The sequence below is a fragment of the Onychostoma macrolepis genome, chromosome 23, assembly GCF_012432095.1.
Source record: "Onychostoma macrolepis isolate SWU-2019 chromosome 23, ASM1243209v1, whole genome shotgun sequence".
NCBI lineage: Eukaryota > Metazoa > Chordata > Actinopteri > Cypriniformes > Cyprinidae > Onychostoma > Onychostoma macrolepis.
Window position 1 is genome coordinate 17124987 of NC_081177.1, and position 15064 is coordinate 17140050.

The following is a 15064-nucleotide window of genomic DNA, read 5'->3' on the forward strand; positions in this document are numbered from 1 at the left end:
ACGCACCTGACAGCAGCAAGGTGACAGTCATAATGGACTATGTTAAAGTGTGAGACAGTGCTGTAGCCCTGCTGCTTGCGGGGTTTGTTCTCGAACTCCTCTAGGGGCACACGCTTTGTAAATGTGTAGATGCCAAGAACTTTGGTTGGCTGTGGGGTACAAAGTATGATTAAGGTTCAGACTATGAAGAGGTTGAACATTTACATCCACAGCTAAATAAAGCGTCATTAGTAGATAAATGGACCTGGAATTTGTAGCCCTCTCTACAAATACAGCAAGTCAACCCAGGTTCTTCTATGAGCTCCTCCATCTGTTTAAGTAGGGATGTCTTGGTCACCACCTGGCCCTTCTCATTGGTCTAAAAGAAAGTGAAAAACAGAAATATTTGAATTCAAAGTCGATTTTTTCTGGATTATACATCAAGCTTCTCTCTATATATGCGTCTCACTGTCATTCCCAGTGTGCCGAGAGCTTTCTGCCTCATCGCCATGGCCATGCGTTTCTTCTCCGCTCGAGTCTCCCTTCGGGCAGCATCAATCTTCAGGTTAACCTCTGCGTGTTCCCTTAGTGCCTCCAGAAGATTCTCTGCTAAAGTGCCGATACCCTCGTCACTGGACACCTGCTCGAGCTTGTGCAAATTGGTTATTGAATCTGTTCCGATTAGCATCTATAAGAAGAGGAGAATAGATGATTTATGTCTGTTGTCTGTGTACAGGGACACTGCACGAAATAAAAAAAAAATAAAATAAAAAAATACAGATTCAAAACTAGTGATAAAAGTGTTACCTGTGTAGGGGGGTGCTGGGTGGCCAGACCACGCAGCAGTCTAAGGATAAACGGAAGGGCTGGTCGAGCAAGGAACTTCTTCCAAACGTCTGCATCCAGGCTGCAAAATATTATTTATAGTTTAGGTAATCTCTTAAAAATAGTAATGTTTTTGGATAAGGTAGATGCATTGCATTTCTTGTCTTATATTTTTCTTTAATTCAAAAATAATTATTTATTTTATATTGTATAAATGAAAAAATATGAATAAATAACTTATTGAACTTATAAATATAAAACAAAATCTAATACATAAGAAAATAGAGATAATAAATATCCAGAAATACATTTTATAGATATCAGGATATGAATAAAAGACACTCTACACACACAGACATAATTTATAAATACTGCAATTATTTATAGTAAATATATGTATTATATATTTACATATATGCGTGTTAGTTTTATTTTTATGATTAAAAATTTCATTATTTTTAATTTATTTAGTATTATTATAGTATATTATATACAGTATTTATAATTACAGTATTATAAATTATACGTTTTATAATAGTGTGTGTATATATATATATATATATATATATATATATATATATATATATATATATGTATATGTAATGTATATGTAATGTATATGATATGTATATATGTATATATATATATATATATATATATATATATATATATATATATATATATATATATATATATAGTGTATTTGAATAAATATAAATAAATAAATGACATTTATAAAATAATATGAAACAAAAATAATAAGTATCTAAATATAATGTATAATATCTACAAAATGTGGGATGTATAAAAGTACTACATTATATAAATGCATATACCAGTATTTACAATAAATAAAAATTAACACTGTTATTTCTATAATATATATAATATAATATAATAATATAATATAATATAATATAATATATGAAGAGTTCAGATGCAAAAGCCTCTAAATGCCATCTGAAATTTTCTTCTATATTTATGTTCAGTTATTTCACTTTAATTGCACAGAAAATAACCTATATATTGCCATTAGAGTAAAATAACTGAACCTAAACATAGCAGCCTGATAAAAATGCTCATTTTAGATGAAAATTTCAGATGGCACAGAGGCTTTTGCATCTGAACTCTTCATATATAAAACACAATATACTTATGACATGTCATACTTCTTAGCACAGGGGATATGTTTCTTCATATAGTCCAGAGCACTCTGCGTTATGCCCTTCTGCAAGATGAGGTCTTTCAGTTGATGTCCATTACTATTATTCTTGATTCCAGCAGCTATTTTACAGAAGCAGTCCAGAAAGACCTTGTCATCTGCACTGTGCTCCTCATCATATCTGTATATGAAAACAAAAGGTGTTCAATGCAGCAAAATTTCACTATTGTTACAAAGAAAAGTCAGAGTTCTAGTTACAGAGATGAACAAACTCCATACTTGTCGAAGTTACAGCAGGGTTTAAAGCGCTCGACCAGGATGTGCATCTTCTCTAGTTCACCAAAGGACAGGTAAGGGATGATGCGGAGCAGCCCCTGAAGAACACTGGGATTGGAACGCACAAACAATGTGTTGATCTGGTCCAGCAGCATCACCAGCTGGTCCTTATCACCCGTCAGCAGCAGGTTACCCTGAGGAGAAACACAAAGGAGAGATATGAATACAGCTATATGATTTTGCTATAATATTCATTGCATAAATCAATGTCTTGCTGACCTTGTCTTCAGACACAGTCTCCGCATTGGCCTCATCCAGGATGATCTCCATAATACTAAGAACCTGCTCTGCTATGGATGCTCCTCCACTGTCTTTGCTCTCCTGCTCAGCCACCAATGCCTGAAATACAACATCCAATTACAAATATTCTCTTAAATATTACATTTTATCCTATCAGATGATTCCTCTGGTATGTTACTAACCAGATTCAACGTGCCCAACATAACATTCAGTGTGTTCATCTCTGGTTTCACCAGCTGCTGCCTGTTGATTTTCACTTTCACACAATAACTAAATAACTTGAGGAGAACCTACAAAGCAAAACAAAATTATAAGAATTTTCTTCAGTTTCTGAGGAAATCTGTAGAGTGTGATGAATTAGGGAGGTGAACTTCATACTCACTGTGAGAAGGTGCCTGCCCTGTTTGAAATCTTTGATTCCAGAGAGCCTGTTCAACATGCACTCCAGACCTCCACACTGCGCCATCACTCCAGCCATCTTATATACCTCCTCATCATCCTCCTCTTCATCTGAACAGAGAGAAAACACCAATTACAAGTGAGAAACATGAGATAAACCATGGGGGGGAAAAAAACTGAAAATAATATTGGGTCCTGCAACATAAAACCAACCTGTAGTTGAGTCCAAAGACTCAATGAACTCCTCTGTTGCATCTCCCAGAAGCCCCCTCATTCTGTAGATGATCCTCATTGGCTCACCCTTTATTGTAAGAAATAGAGTTTTTAAACCATGGTTGATATGTAAAAATAAAGTACATTTTTATCTTCTTTAGCTTACCTCGTTGGTGGGGCACCAAACCTTCTTATAGACCTCAGCAACAGACAGATCTAAACTGATGATCTTGTTATTCACAAGGAGCTGCAAAGAAAAGTCATCTTTAAAATCATATTTCAAGAGGATCAGATAAGAGTGCCCAAAACTAAGAAAAAAAAAAAAAAAAGTTATTTTAATTTATTTTTTAAATTATGCAAAAACATTTTCTTTCATGCATGTTTCTGGTTGCACCACTTGACATAGTTAGGCACAGCTCATAACTTTGGCAGTCAAACATTTTTTCTAATATTTGTCAAATGTAATGTATATTATACATTTTATAAATATTTATATATTTAAAATAGACCTTGCTATTTTAAATGACCTTGCTGAATGAATGCATTGTTTTAAAAAGAACCTGACCTTGAACATTTGATCGCTAATGTAGTTGTCCCTAACACCTCAATTACCCATTTTATTATGTTTTTTTTTTTCTTGCTTTATTAAGGTTTAAAAATGATTTAGAAATACCAAGTAATTTATTTGAAAAAGTCCTAGGACATAGTACTGAGGCAGATTACGTACCTCCATGCCACTGTCATCCTCCAGTAGTGCCACAAGATCGCAATCCTGGCAGATTTTGTTCTTGATGTCTCTCATGAGAGGGCCGATGCCTGGTTCATTACTGCTGTATGGGTTTCCTGGCATACGGCCTTGCAGGAAGTCTTCCTGCTGTGGGTCCTTCTCCAGCGTAACAAAGAACTCCGTCACCTCATTCTCCTCCTTCATACACACAGATGGGAGAAATGAGTTTTACCAAAATCATTATTCCAAAAGTTAGAAGCAAATGTCAACGAGCTGAAGTCTACTTACCGGATAAATGATGCTACATAACCTCTCGAAGATGAAGACAGGGGTGCGATAATCATCCAGGTTGTACCGCTTCGCAGTTTCGATGCACACAGCCATGAATGCTTTGGTCTCAGACTCTGTCCCTACAACAGAAGACATAGCATTGAGCTGATTTGGTCTCTAATAACAAAAATATCAGAGAAGACCTGAAGGTGTAGGTTGGAACCTGTAGTCATGTCCTCCAACATCTCCAGCAGCATGTCTTGGGTCTCATCGATCAGTTTGGTTCTCTGGACCACCAACTTCCTTAAGCACAGGTAGCCGTTAAGGACCGTGCCAACCAAACGACTCTTAAAGTGACGCTTAATGGACTCCACCTCCACGAATGAGGAAAGCAAGCCTGTGAGAGAAGAGAAACCATTAAAACAAGCCACAAGCTCTCATGAAGTTCTCAGAGTTTAACTTGAACTTGAATATGACACAAAAGCTTGAATTCACCTGTCAAGCTCTTGAGGGCGTATCCCTGCTGTAAGTCTGTGCTCAGTGTGGCTTCTTCAAGGGCTAGTAGATGAGCAATTTCCTAAAGAACACCACATGAGTTTAGGTTAATGGAGATGACACATCCTCACTATATAAAACTATAGTATCTACAGTTTTTGACGATACCTTGGTGATAAGGTTGCCGATGTATGGTAGGACACCACGGGCAGCCAGGTAAACCTTCCAGTGAGCAGGTTTGATGAGCTTCTGGTACAAAGCCAGGTACTCTGCAGCACACTCTCCTGCAATGCTCAGCTCATCCAGATAACTGAAGAACAAACAATAAAAACTTGAGAATGGCTCCTACTTTTGGGTCGATTGAGCCTAATATGGAAAAATTTGGTCCAAAAAGGATCGTTTTCTTCATCCATGTCAAATGTACCTTGTTAACAGGTCCAGAACTTGCTGTTTGCGGCTGGGGATTGTTGTTAGAGCTTCGACGATGGTGCAAGCCGCCTGTCTTGCTGCCTGGGTGGCTGGGGTGAAGAGCACCTACGAGAAGAGTCAGATTACATTAGAGCACATTAAGCAGAAAAGAATCAGACACACTAGAGTCCTTTGAGAGAGCACATACCTGTCTCAGCCAGTTGTTATGACCCAGTTTGAGCAGGCGAGGGAACAGGCCCTCTGACCTGGACCTCATGAACTGCTTCCACTTCCACACGTACTTCTCCATCAGGTACTGCTTCCTGATCTCAGCCTTATTCGAAGGTTTAGAGACTGTTTCCTGACCTGTGATAGACGAGAGAGCAAAATTAAGTAAACCGTTTCATGGAAATAGCCTAGAACACCGCGGAAACAGAATCTGGATATTTACATCTAGCAGGAAGGCACTTTTTCCAGGCTTCATAAGAGGCCTTGGGGTCTTTTTTGAGCCAGAGCTGGGCCTGTGCGTGGATCTCGTTGTTGTATGGCTTGACTGTAGTCAGTGATTCGACGGCAGTATCCTGTTAAAGAGTACAAGTCAGGCAAGTGCAGGCAAGTGCATCAATACGTATCGATTAAAACATAATCAGTACTATGAGTCTGTCAAACCTTGTTTTTCTTGCTGGTAGGGGAAGGAGGTTTGATGAGTTTCTGCAGGATCCTGAGGCACATCAGTGTAATGTTCTCCACCACCACAGGGGTCTTTATATTCACCGCCATCAAGAACAGACTCAGTGCTGAAAATAAACAGCAAGGCTTGAGTAGGAAGTTCTAGCCATTACAGATAAAATGTTAATTATTCATAACAAATATATTAACTATATAATCATCATAATTACATAATATGTAATAATGATAACATTTATAATAATTATAAGGATATAATTCAGTAAAAGAAAACCTAAATAAAAAAAGAAGCATGAGTAGGTAAGCACAGATGTTCAAATTCTGGCCAAACCAAGTAAGATAATTCTAGTGCTGGGCAACGATTAATCGTGATTAATCGCATCCAAAATAATTTTGTGTTTATATGTGTGCATATACCGTGTATATTTATTTTATATATACACATAATAAATATACACAGTACACACACACAAACTTTTATTTTGGATGCAATTAAATCGCGATTAATCATTGTCCAGCACTAATAATTACCTATATAATATGTGATGAACTGTGAGCATTAGATGACCCAATATATAACAAATTCAATACATATTCACTATTGATCACAGTATCTCAAATATTGGCCAATAACTGATATGATCTGACACAGAGATTATATTTCTGTGGAACAGCTACAGCTTAAAGGGGTCATCAGATGGCCATTTTCCACAAGTTGATATAATTCTTTAGGGTCTTAATGAAAAGTCTATAACATACTTTAGTTAAAATCTCAATGGTAGTGTAAAAAAACACCTTTACCCTGTCAAAATCAGCTCTGTTTTCATCAAGCTGTTTTTTAGTCCATGTTGCTTTAAATGCTAATGACTCTGCTGACCCCACCCTTTTCTTCCATGGGGTGACGAGCAGTACTGTTTACTTTAGCCACGAAACTGGCTAACTAGCACATTATTAGGAAAGGCGATTTGCAAAGATTCATAAAAAAAACATTATATTCACTTCTTCTGAAGTGAAGCTGGATCACGAATGATTCGCGCAAACAAACGCATTTAGGCAGATCAGGGATTGGCACATTCACTTCAAAGCAAAAGTAACGTTAATCCTCTGCGTCTTCAGATGTCGGGAGTAAATGATGATTGCTTTATTCATTATTACATCCAACAACAGAGCACTTCAATCGCTTAATCTGAGACATCTTGTCTTCCCCTGCACTGGAGTCGACACAATGGCAGTTGGTCTGTTTACAGCTCACTCAGGGCGGATCTAAGGTAAGACGGCCTTGTCAATCAACTATCGTGAGAGGGGCCTGTACAGAACTACGTCATTCTGACAGGGCTCTGAGACCAGCCTGTTTTGAGAAAATGGATTTTAAAATAGGGATTAAAAAAAAAAAAACACTGGGTGGATTTTTATAATTATAGGATGGATGTGTACACACACTTCCAACACACATTTATGTTCAAACAACTTGAAAAATGAAGTTTGCATCCGATGACCCCTTTAAGGAAAAATAAAGGTTCAGACTTTTAACTCTGGAAATCCGCCACAGGACTCACCACAGCGAAGTCTGAGCTCCCAGCATCCTCCCTCCTTAGCAATGGAGTCAGTAAGAAGCAGCATTTCATACTGCAAACTACTGACCTAAATGAGAAGAGATGACAATTGTAAGAAACAGTCAAATAAGTACTACAAGATGTACCACAGGCATCAAAAACAATATCTACATGTGATCTTTACTATGTAATAACAGTTACCAGATCAGGGTTGGCCCAGTGACCTTTAAGGGCAGCTGACACCTTGGCAATAATGAGGTCATTCATCTGCTGTGTGGCTTCTGGGTGATCTCTGCAAAATACATTGACGTAAAAGTAGTTAATCATTTAGGCTCAAGGGGTTTTTGGAAAAATGCTGGATTTTGACATCAAGATTTCAAAAGCTTGTGGCGTGAAAGGGCTTAAAGATAGAGATCTACTGTAAATTAGAAAAATGTTGGGCATGACCGAAAGTTTATGTGGGGAGTAAATATACTCATCTCATTAGCATATTATGGCGTCATCAGGGGGTGGCCATCTTGAATTTCATAATATTCAGGAAATAGTAGATATTAAATTGATGTTTGAACTTATTTGCATTTTTTTTTGTCTTTTTATCCTCATTCCAAATGATCAGAAAAGAGGAAACCAACAATAAAACAAGAGAAAGTACTAAATTATTACTATATTATTATACTATATAGTAGTAAAACGCATGTGAACAGTAGCCTACTTTTTGATCAGTTCATCAGTAATATTCAGGAAATAATAGATATTGCCCTGCCACCCCCATCCCCGTTGGGCAAAGGGTCGAAATGATCACTTGTTTGTGCTTCGTGAACACTCTCGCCTTGCACGGCGGCACCATTGTGCTGCAAAGATGTACCGGGAGAAGTGTGATTATCAGATGACCGATCGTCATTTCCCTTCAGTCAGAATCGGCGAATAACATTTGCAACATCCTCACGGTACAACTTTTTATTAGCCATTTGGCAATTTTCTCTCACAAATCTCACAATTTACTCGCACGCTATGAACTGAACTGCTTCCGTATCACTGACACGATGGCTCACTTGCTCTGCTATTTCCTCGAACACTTTGAATAGGAACATGACGTAATTTTGGTCTAGAATCGAAGTACTACATGTTTGCCATCTAGTGGTAGGGAATACAAATGATATTTTACACCATATTAGGAATTACAGTCTATACTCTATTTTAAGTATGACGTCTTGTCGCAATTTTGCGACTTTGGCGCTTAGAGGGTTAACATCTCGTAGAACAAACAGTATTATCTATTCTCTTCAGAGATTTGGATATTTATGCGTGTATATACCTGGTAAGCAAACAGACGAGCTGGCGGACCTCCTCCCTCATGGCTCCAGTGCCACGGCGCAGGTTGTACTCAAACAGTTCTCGGATGAGACCCTGCAGTACCAGGATCTGCCTGATGGCAGTGTTGGTTGCCAGTGCACGCAGTAGAGTGATGCAGTGGCCCGTGACTGCAGACGCACAGCCGTAGCACTTGGTGGAGGATGTGTACCCGCATCCCAGCACAGACAGGGCGCGATACTGGCTGGCTGTGAAGGTGGGTTGAGCGGAGGTGCGGGATGATTTGGTAGCAGCTTCCCGCTGTTGCAGGTCATACTCCAGCAGCTCCTTACGCGATGCAAGCACTTTCTGAATGAGTAATAAAAACAGAGACTTTACAACAACCATTTTGTAATAAAAGTATTTAATTATTACTATATTAAATAAATATTAACATTATTTAGCTTTATCTAATAAATATAATAAAGATTTATTAATTTATAATTATATTAAATTATCATCACTAGCTGCACAAATATATTACATAATGTAAAAATATCAACACTTAAACAAGATAGATTGATAAAATAACATTATTATGAAAATAAAATAATTTAATAAAATATATTTTAATTTTTAAAACTTTAATTTCATTATAATTTCAATGTAGAATTATCATCAATACCAGACCCATAAACAGTTAATTATATAATTAAAAATAATTAATCAACACTACTAAAAAGAAACTTAAAATAACGATAATAATATTAATAACAAAAATAACAATTTTAAAATGACAACAATTGTAATAGTCATTCTTATTATTGTTACTGTTATTTAATATTAAAATTCATTTGTTAATATAAATTTGAACATTTTAATTACTTAATGATTAAATATTTACATAAAATTATTTAAGTTTTATAACACAAGTTGCTACTGAAATTTTTTGCGGTATGAACCGTATGATGAACATTCTCTGGTATTGTTCTTGGCTTCCATTCTGGTACAGTAACAGCTCTATTGATCTCTAACCTGGATGATTTTGGAGAGCTCGTCAAATGAAGTCTTGCAGTCTCCGCTATATTCCTGTGCCAGCTGCTGAATGTACCGATTGACACTGGCGGTGGAGGTACCGAGACCAGCGCCTGCTCCTGTATCATCCTGTGAAGAGCCATGAAAACATGAACAACACACCCAAAACTCATTTGGGTAATTCAAGAGAGAAAAGTCCTTGATCTGTCTGAAGCAGAAGCGGACAGACTGACCTGTGGTTTCTCAGGTGCAGCCTCATTTACTTTAGACAGCAGACTCTCCAGCTGCGGCCGGTGACCCATGAGCTGGTGGTAAACACGGTCAGCCTTGTCTAGTAGAGTGTTGATGTTGGTCACAGCCTGGACACAATAAATCATTAACATATATTCTAGTAGTGGACTTATAACAGCATGTACTTTTACATTTAGACTATTCCTAACTTAACCTGGGGCCTGTTCCATAAAACAAGTTTATCAAATAAGCAAGGTATTATTTCAGTTAGTCTGACTTATTGTCCGTTGATTTGGTTCAAAATAAGTCAGACACACTGAAATAAGCCTGGCTTATTTGGCAAATTTGTTTTATGGAAAAGGCCGCAGGTCTGTTTGTCTCTCTCGTTTTCTGTTGTTGCTGTACACATTCCTATTTTACATTGCACAATCTACATAAATGGACATTTATTTTTTTATATTAGATATTTATGCCTGTCATACCTTTTTCCTGTCTTCTTCATTTTCTATAGGATCCACAGCACAGCAGGGTTTTGCATACAGCATGAAGTCAAAGCGTGCATATTTACAGAAACCACAGGCATTGCACAGGAATGGGTCCTTCTCGTCATAATTAATGGATCTGGAAAATTCAAAACAGACAATTACAATCTCAGTTTCACTGCAATTCTGTCAGTTTTCTTGGGTCTTTGTACAATATTCAAACTATGCCTACCTGCACTTGTGGCACTGATACACATTCTCTCCACAGTTGCCACAGACTCCTGGATTGGCAGGGACAGAGGCGCTGCAACGAGGACACTGCAGGGTCTCTGTAGATGCCTGGTAGTTCTCATAGAAATCAGAGAATTCAATCATCAGGTTGGAGGCCACAATAGGGAGGGGGAGGTCGATCTTCACTTCAGTTTGGCCAGGGGTCAACTGCACCTTCTTAGCTTTGTGCCAGCGAGCAGGTCTGTGAACACAAATTTCAAATTATTTTAATGTATCATCAAATTTGTACAAATACTGCTCCAAAAAATGGACATGATTAGCATGCTCACTTGTTCTTCAGCTCTACAATGGCCTGTACGGTCCTGTTGTTGTAGTAAAGGTTGATCGTGCGAACCATCTTGGTTCTCTTAAGATCGCCAATCTTCACAGTGACTTTGCTGATAGTGTGGCTGCCAATCAGCTTCACCACTTGCTGAGTAGTGGTGTAACGCGTGTCCACTTTGATAGATGAGAGTTTGATGTTCTAAGAGCACAGGGAATAAGGTAGGCCAACATTTAGAACCATAGCAACTTTAACAACCATTAAATGTGACGTGACATGTCATGAACGTCACTCACAGAGAAGGGCACTTCAGGATTGTTGCACACCAAGCAAGGATCACTCTCCAGGTAAAATCCATCAAATTCCACCAGTCCAGAGAGGGTGCTGAGAAGGTAAGTGTGAAAAAATGAAAAATTCAGGGTTATCGCATCCATGACCCAAAATATCTTAGTCCGATGAGAGCATGCTGGGAACACTTACTTGTATATATTTGAATTGGGATGATTGGTCAGGATGTGGTTCTGTGCCCTCAAAATTTCCACAGCCTTTTGAGAGTATTCCTTCAGCTGGAAAACACAGAATCAAAACATTAGCTGCGAGGCAAAACACTCACACTAACATTTTAAATCTTATAAATTACCAACTACCACTACACTACCACTCAAAAGTTTGGGGTTAGTAAGATTTTTGTTTTAAATTTTATTTTGAAATAAATATATACTTTCATTCAGCAAGGACACATTACATTGATCAAAAGAAACATTTGTGATGTTACAAAACATTTCTATTTCAAATAAATGCAGTTCTTTTGAACTTTCTAATCAAAGAAACCTGAAAAAAAAATATATATTAAGCAGCACAATTGTTTAATCTAGCATTACATTATAAAATATATTAAAATAAAAAATTGTTAATGTAATATTGCACAATCTCACTCTTTTTACTGTATTTTTGATCAAATAAATGCAGCCTTGGTGAGCAAAAAAAATTCCTATTCTAATCTGACCCCAAAATTTTGAACAGCAATGTATGTTCATAAATTATAAATCAAATTCTACCCAGTCATTTAATACCGAATCACATATTCGAGTATAACTACCTTCTTTTCCGTCTGAGGTGTTTTAAGAGAGAAGTATCCGAGTAGGTCCACAAATTGAGCTGCTTTACGACCATAAGCGGGTAGTTCTGGCCAAATGGCCCACATCAGGTCAAGCAGCAACTCCTGCTGGGATTTGTTTGAGTTCCTGCAAGGTAAATAATTCATTTGATTTAACATGATGGAACTTCTGGATCAAGTTCAAAGCACAGGACATGAGAGTGTGTTTAGAGAAGATGCTTGCATGTAGTAGCTAAGTACCTGTAGATATGCAGTGTGAGGCAGTGGGCTTGCCAGCGCACAGAGGAAGAGTTGGACTCGAGCAGGAAGCAACGCAAGAATTGAATAAGCGTCTCCTTATCTGCAAATTTATTGAGCTGACTGACCAGAGCTGTACACAGCTGATCTTCCTGACTGCCAGCTCCATCTCCTGCAGAAAACACAACAGGAACATTGAGAAAAGTACCATGGAACTGTTTTTTTTTTTTTCAAAGTTATTATTAATCCTAATGATAGTTGGGTATTTCTCAAAGATAATCAAACCTTCTTTGTCTTTTTCCTTGTCCTCTTTCTTGCTCTTCTTGCTGGAGGATTTGCTCTGAGAGGGCTGAGATGAACCTCCAGAACCTCCACCTGAAGCTCCAGAAGAGGAGGCCGCCAGGACTTTACTGCCACATAAAGCACAAGAGAGCAGCTGCAGCAGGACCGGAGAAACACCCTCATCCACCAGGAAACTCACTTGCAGCAGGAAGTACAACACCGCTACACAGAGAAAGAGAATCTATTAGTACCACAAGTGACGCCAAGCTCATGGGTTCGATTCCCAGGGATAGCAAGAACTGCAAATGCAAGTCACTTTGGATAAAAACATCTGCCAAATGCATGAATGTAAATGTAGGACACATTGTACACTTACAGTCGTCCTTCATGCAGAACTTCTGCCAGTTGATCGTTCTCTGAGTGGCTATTTCAGCACATGCTTTAAGGTGCTCCATCTGTGTAAAAGGAAAAAAGGTCATGCAAATCCTCAAAGAAGAGTAAAATTCCTAGGCGTCACACAAGCCTGTTTACTCACCAGACTAATGAGAGTGTCATACTGTAGAGCGGAGCCAGATGTCGCAGTCACGATTCCTCCCCTCAGGAAGATGCCCTGCTCCTCCAGAAGCTTCTTGATGCCCCGCACGTGGGAGTCAAGCGTGTGGAGATCTCGGAGTTGACGGTACTTCTCTTTGGAGCCACAGATGAATAGCAGGAGTTCCTCACTTGTCGCCTCACGAACGGCGTCTGCTGGATCATCAGATACTGGAAGATGATTGAAAAAAGTTGATTCATGCTAAATTATTCACTGAAAACTCTTCAGCACAGGCCAAAAGTGAATTACGTGCATTACCTCTGACAGGAAATAGAACCAGGAGTGATCAAAGATTGGCGGTGGGATGCGTGGGTTGGCGTCTGCAATTTTCTTGATTTGGTATGGCAGACGGAGGACCATCTCGGTGAGAAGCTGAGAGTACGCTTCAAACACATCAGCAGCATGGCCCTGAGAAACACACCCATAATTTAAAGATCATGATTTTTCTTATGCAATACATATACACAAGAGCAAGCTTTTTAAGACCCAGCCTGTACCTTGACATACTGACGCAGGAAGAAGGGGCTCATGTCTGGCGGTGAGGAGGAAGTGTGGGGTTTTAGGAGCTGACTGGTGGCCGTTGGCTCCTCCTCGCCCTGCTGAGTTTTCCAGAACTCCAGTAGGGATTTGAGCACATGCAGGCAGTAGTCTATCGCTCCCATGCTGAGCAGAGCGGTAGCTGTTGCATTGGAGATGAGAGAAGACGACTGGCGAGAAAACAGAGACGAATCTGAATTATTTAACAGTTTTCACATTCACTGCTCCGCAAACTGAACCTGGTAGAAACATGTAAACAACAGTATTAGAAATGTACACTTCCTGAAGCAAAACAGTGTTAATGCAAGCTTATGTTTAAGGCAGGAAGACTAATCTAAAACCGAGTATGCAAATAGATATATAAAAAAGGCGGCCAAATTCCAATCAAAGTGTGTGGCTGCCAATCAATGTTGTCAGGGACATTTTAAATGCTGACCATTTTATCATATTATATATATATATATATATAAAAAAAAAAAGAAAATAAATGTTACATTTTATTTCTCAGAGAATTACAAACTGTTAAATGTTTAAAAAAGTATTTTTTAAAAAGAAATTAATGGAATTAATTAATTTAAATAAGAAATGTTTCTTGAGCCGCAAATCAGCATATTAGAATGATTTCTGAAGGATCACGTGACACTGAAAACTGGAGTAATGATGCTGAAAATTCAGCTTTGCCATCACAGCAATATATTACCCGTTAAAATATATTCAAATAGGAAACAGCTATTTTACATTGTAAAATTTCACAATATTACTATTTTTACTGTATTTTTTAATCAAATAAATGCAGCCTTTGTGAGCATAAGGGACAAAGAAAAAAAAATCTTATCGACTCCAAACTTTTGACTGGTAGTTTGGATTGAGGTTTAATTCTCAGGTTTGAAAATATCATTTTCAAACGAAAATATCATTTAAACCTTTAGAAACAAAGCCTTTTGAGTACTGTATTACCAGACTGAAGTTGAGAGTTACCTCAGAGGAGGATTTTGAGCCAGACTTGGTACGGGACATAAAGACACTGAGGAGCCTCATGATGACCAGGTGCACCTCGTTTATGGAGCTTCGCTCATTCTTCTTTGAAACATCCTGGAAACCAAAAATGACAATCCATATTCTGTTTCCATACAAGAAAAATGCATTCAAGTTCTCTCTTAATGTAGTCTCACCTTCTTATGCATGCTGAGCTCGGCGATGAGCTGGGCCAGAAGGTCATCCAGTGCTCCTTTGTCTTTCTCGTCCTCTCCGTCCAGATCTGTGGTCAGCATGAGGATGACCTGCATGTAGGGGATGGCCTGAACTCCACCTACAGTGTGGAGCTGGGGTAGATGCTGCAAGAGACGCTCTAAGAGCATCAAACGCACCATGTGCAATCTGGAGAAAGGAGTGAGACAGTACATAAAGTGCATTT

The 15064-nt window shown here is 38.3% G+C and overlaps 1 protein-coding gene across 1 annotated transcript in view; it reads right to left on the minus strand.

Moving 5' to 3' along the window:
* Positions 1 to 15064, minus strand: part of ubr4 (ubiquitin protein ligase E3 component n-recognin 4) — a 51776-nt gene that overhangs the window by 6135 nt on the left and 30577 nt on the right. The window contains 40 exon segments of the mRNA XM_058763021.1: positions 7 to 149; positions 245 to 358; positions 449 to 667; positions 787 to 886; positions 1974 to 2147; positions 2246 to 2436; positions 2522 to 2641; positions 2725 to 2832; positions 2925 to 3052; positions 3155 to 3242; positions 3321 to 3401; positions 3882 to 4079; positions 4170 to 4291; positions 4375 to 4548; positions 4647 to 4728; positions 4815 to 4956; positions 5071 to 5180; positions 5263 to 5420; positions 5506 to 5635; positions 5724 to 5851; positions 7298 to 7382; positions 7496 to 7586; positions 8610 to 8953; positions 9620 to 9748; positions 9853 to 9978; positions 10333 to 10471; positions 10565 to 10804; positions 10893 to 11086; positions 11182 to 11269; positions 11366 to 11451; positions 11985 to 12129; positions 12243 to 12411; positions 12525 to 12743; positions 12898 to 12976; positions 13057 to 13238; positions 13241 to 13283; positions 13372 to 13521; positions 13611 to 13820; positions 14629 to 14742; positions 14823 to 15027. Of these exon segments, the coding sequence (XP_058619004.1) occupies positions 7 to 149; positions 245 to 358; positions 449 to 667; positions 787 to 886; positions 1974 to 2147; positions 2246 to 2436; positions 2522 to 2641; positions 2725 to 2832; positions 2925 to 3052; positions 3155 to 3242; positions 3321 to 3401; positions 3882 to 4079; positions 4170 to 4291; positions 4375 to 4548; positions 4647 to 4728; positions 4815 to 4956; positions 5071 to 5180; positions 5263 to 5420; positions 5506 to 5635; positions 5724 to 5851; positions 7298 to 7382; positions 7496 to 7586; positions 8610 to 8953; positions 9620 to 9748; positions 9853 to 9978; positions 10333 to 10471; positions 10565 to 10804; positions 10893 to 11086; positions 11182 to 11269; positions 11366 to 11451; positions 11985 to 12129; positions 12243 to 12411; positions 12525 to 12743; positions 12898 to 12976; positions 13057 to 13238; positions 13241 to 13283; positions 13372 to 13521; positions 13611 to 13820; positions 14629 to 14742; positions 14823 to 15027 (5748 nt within the window).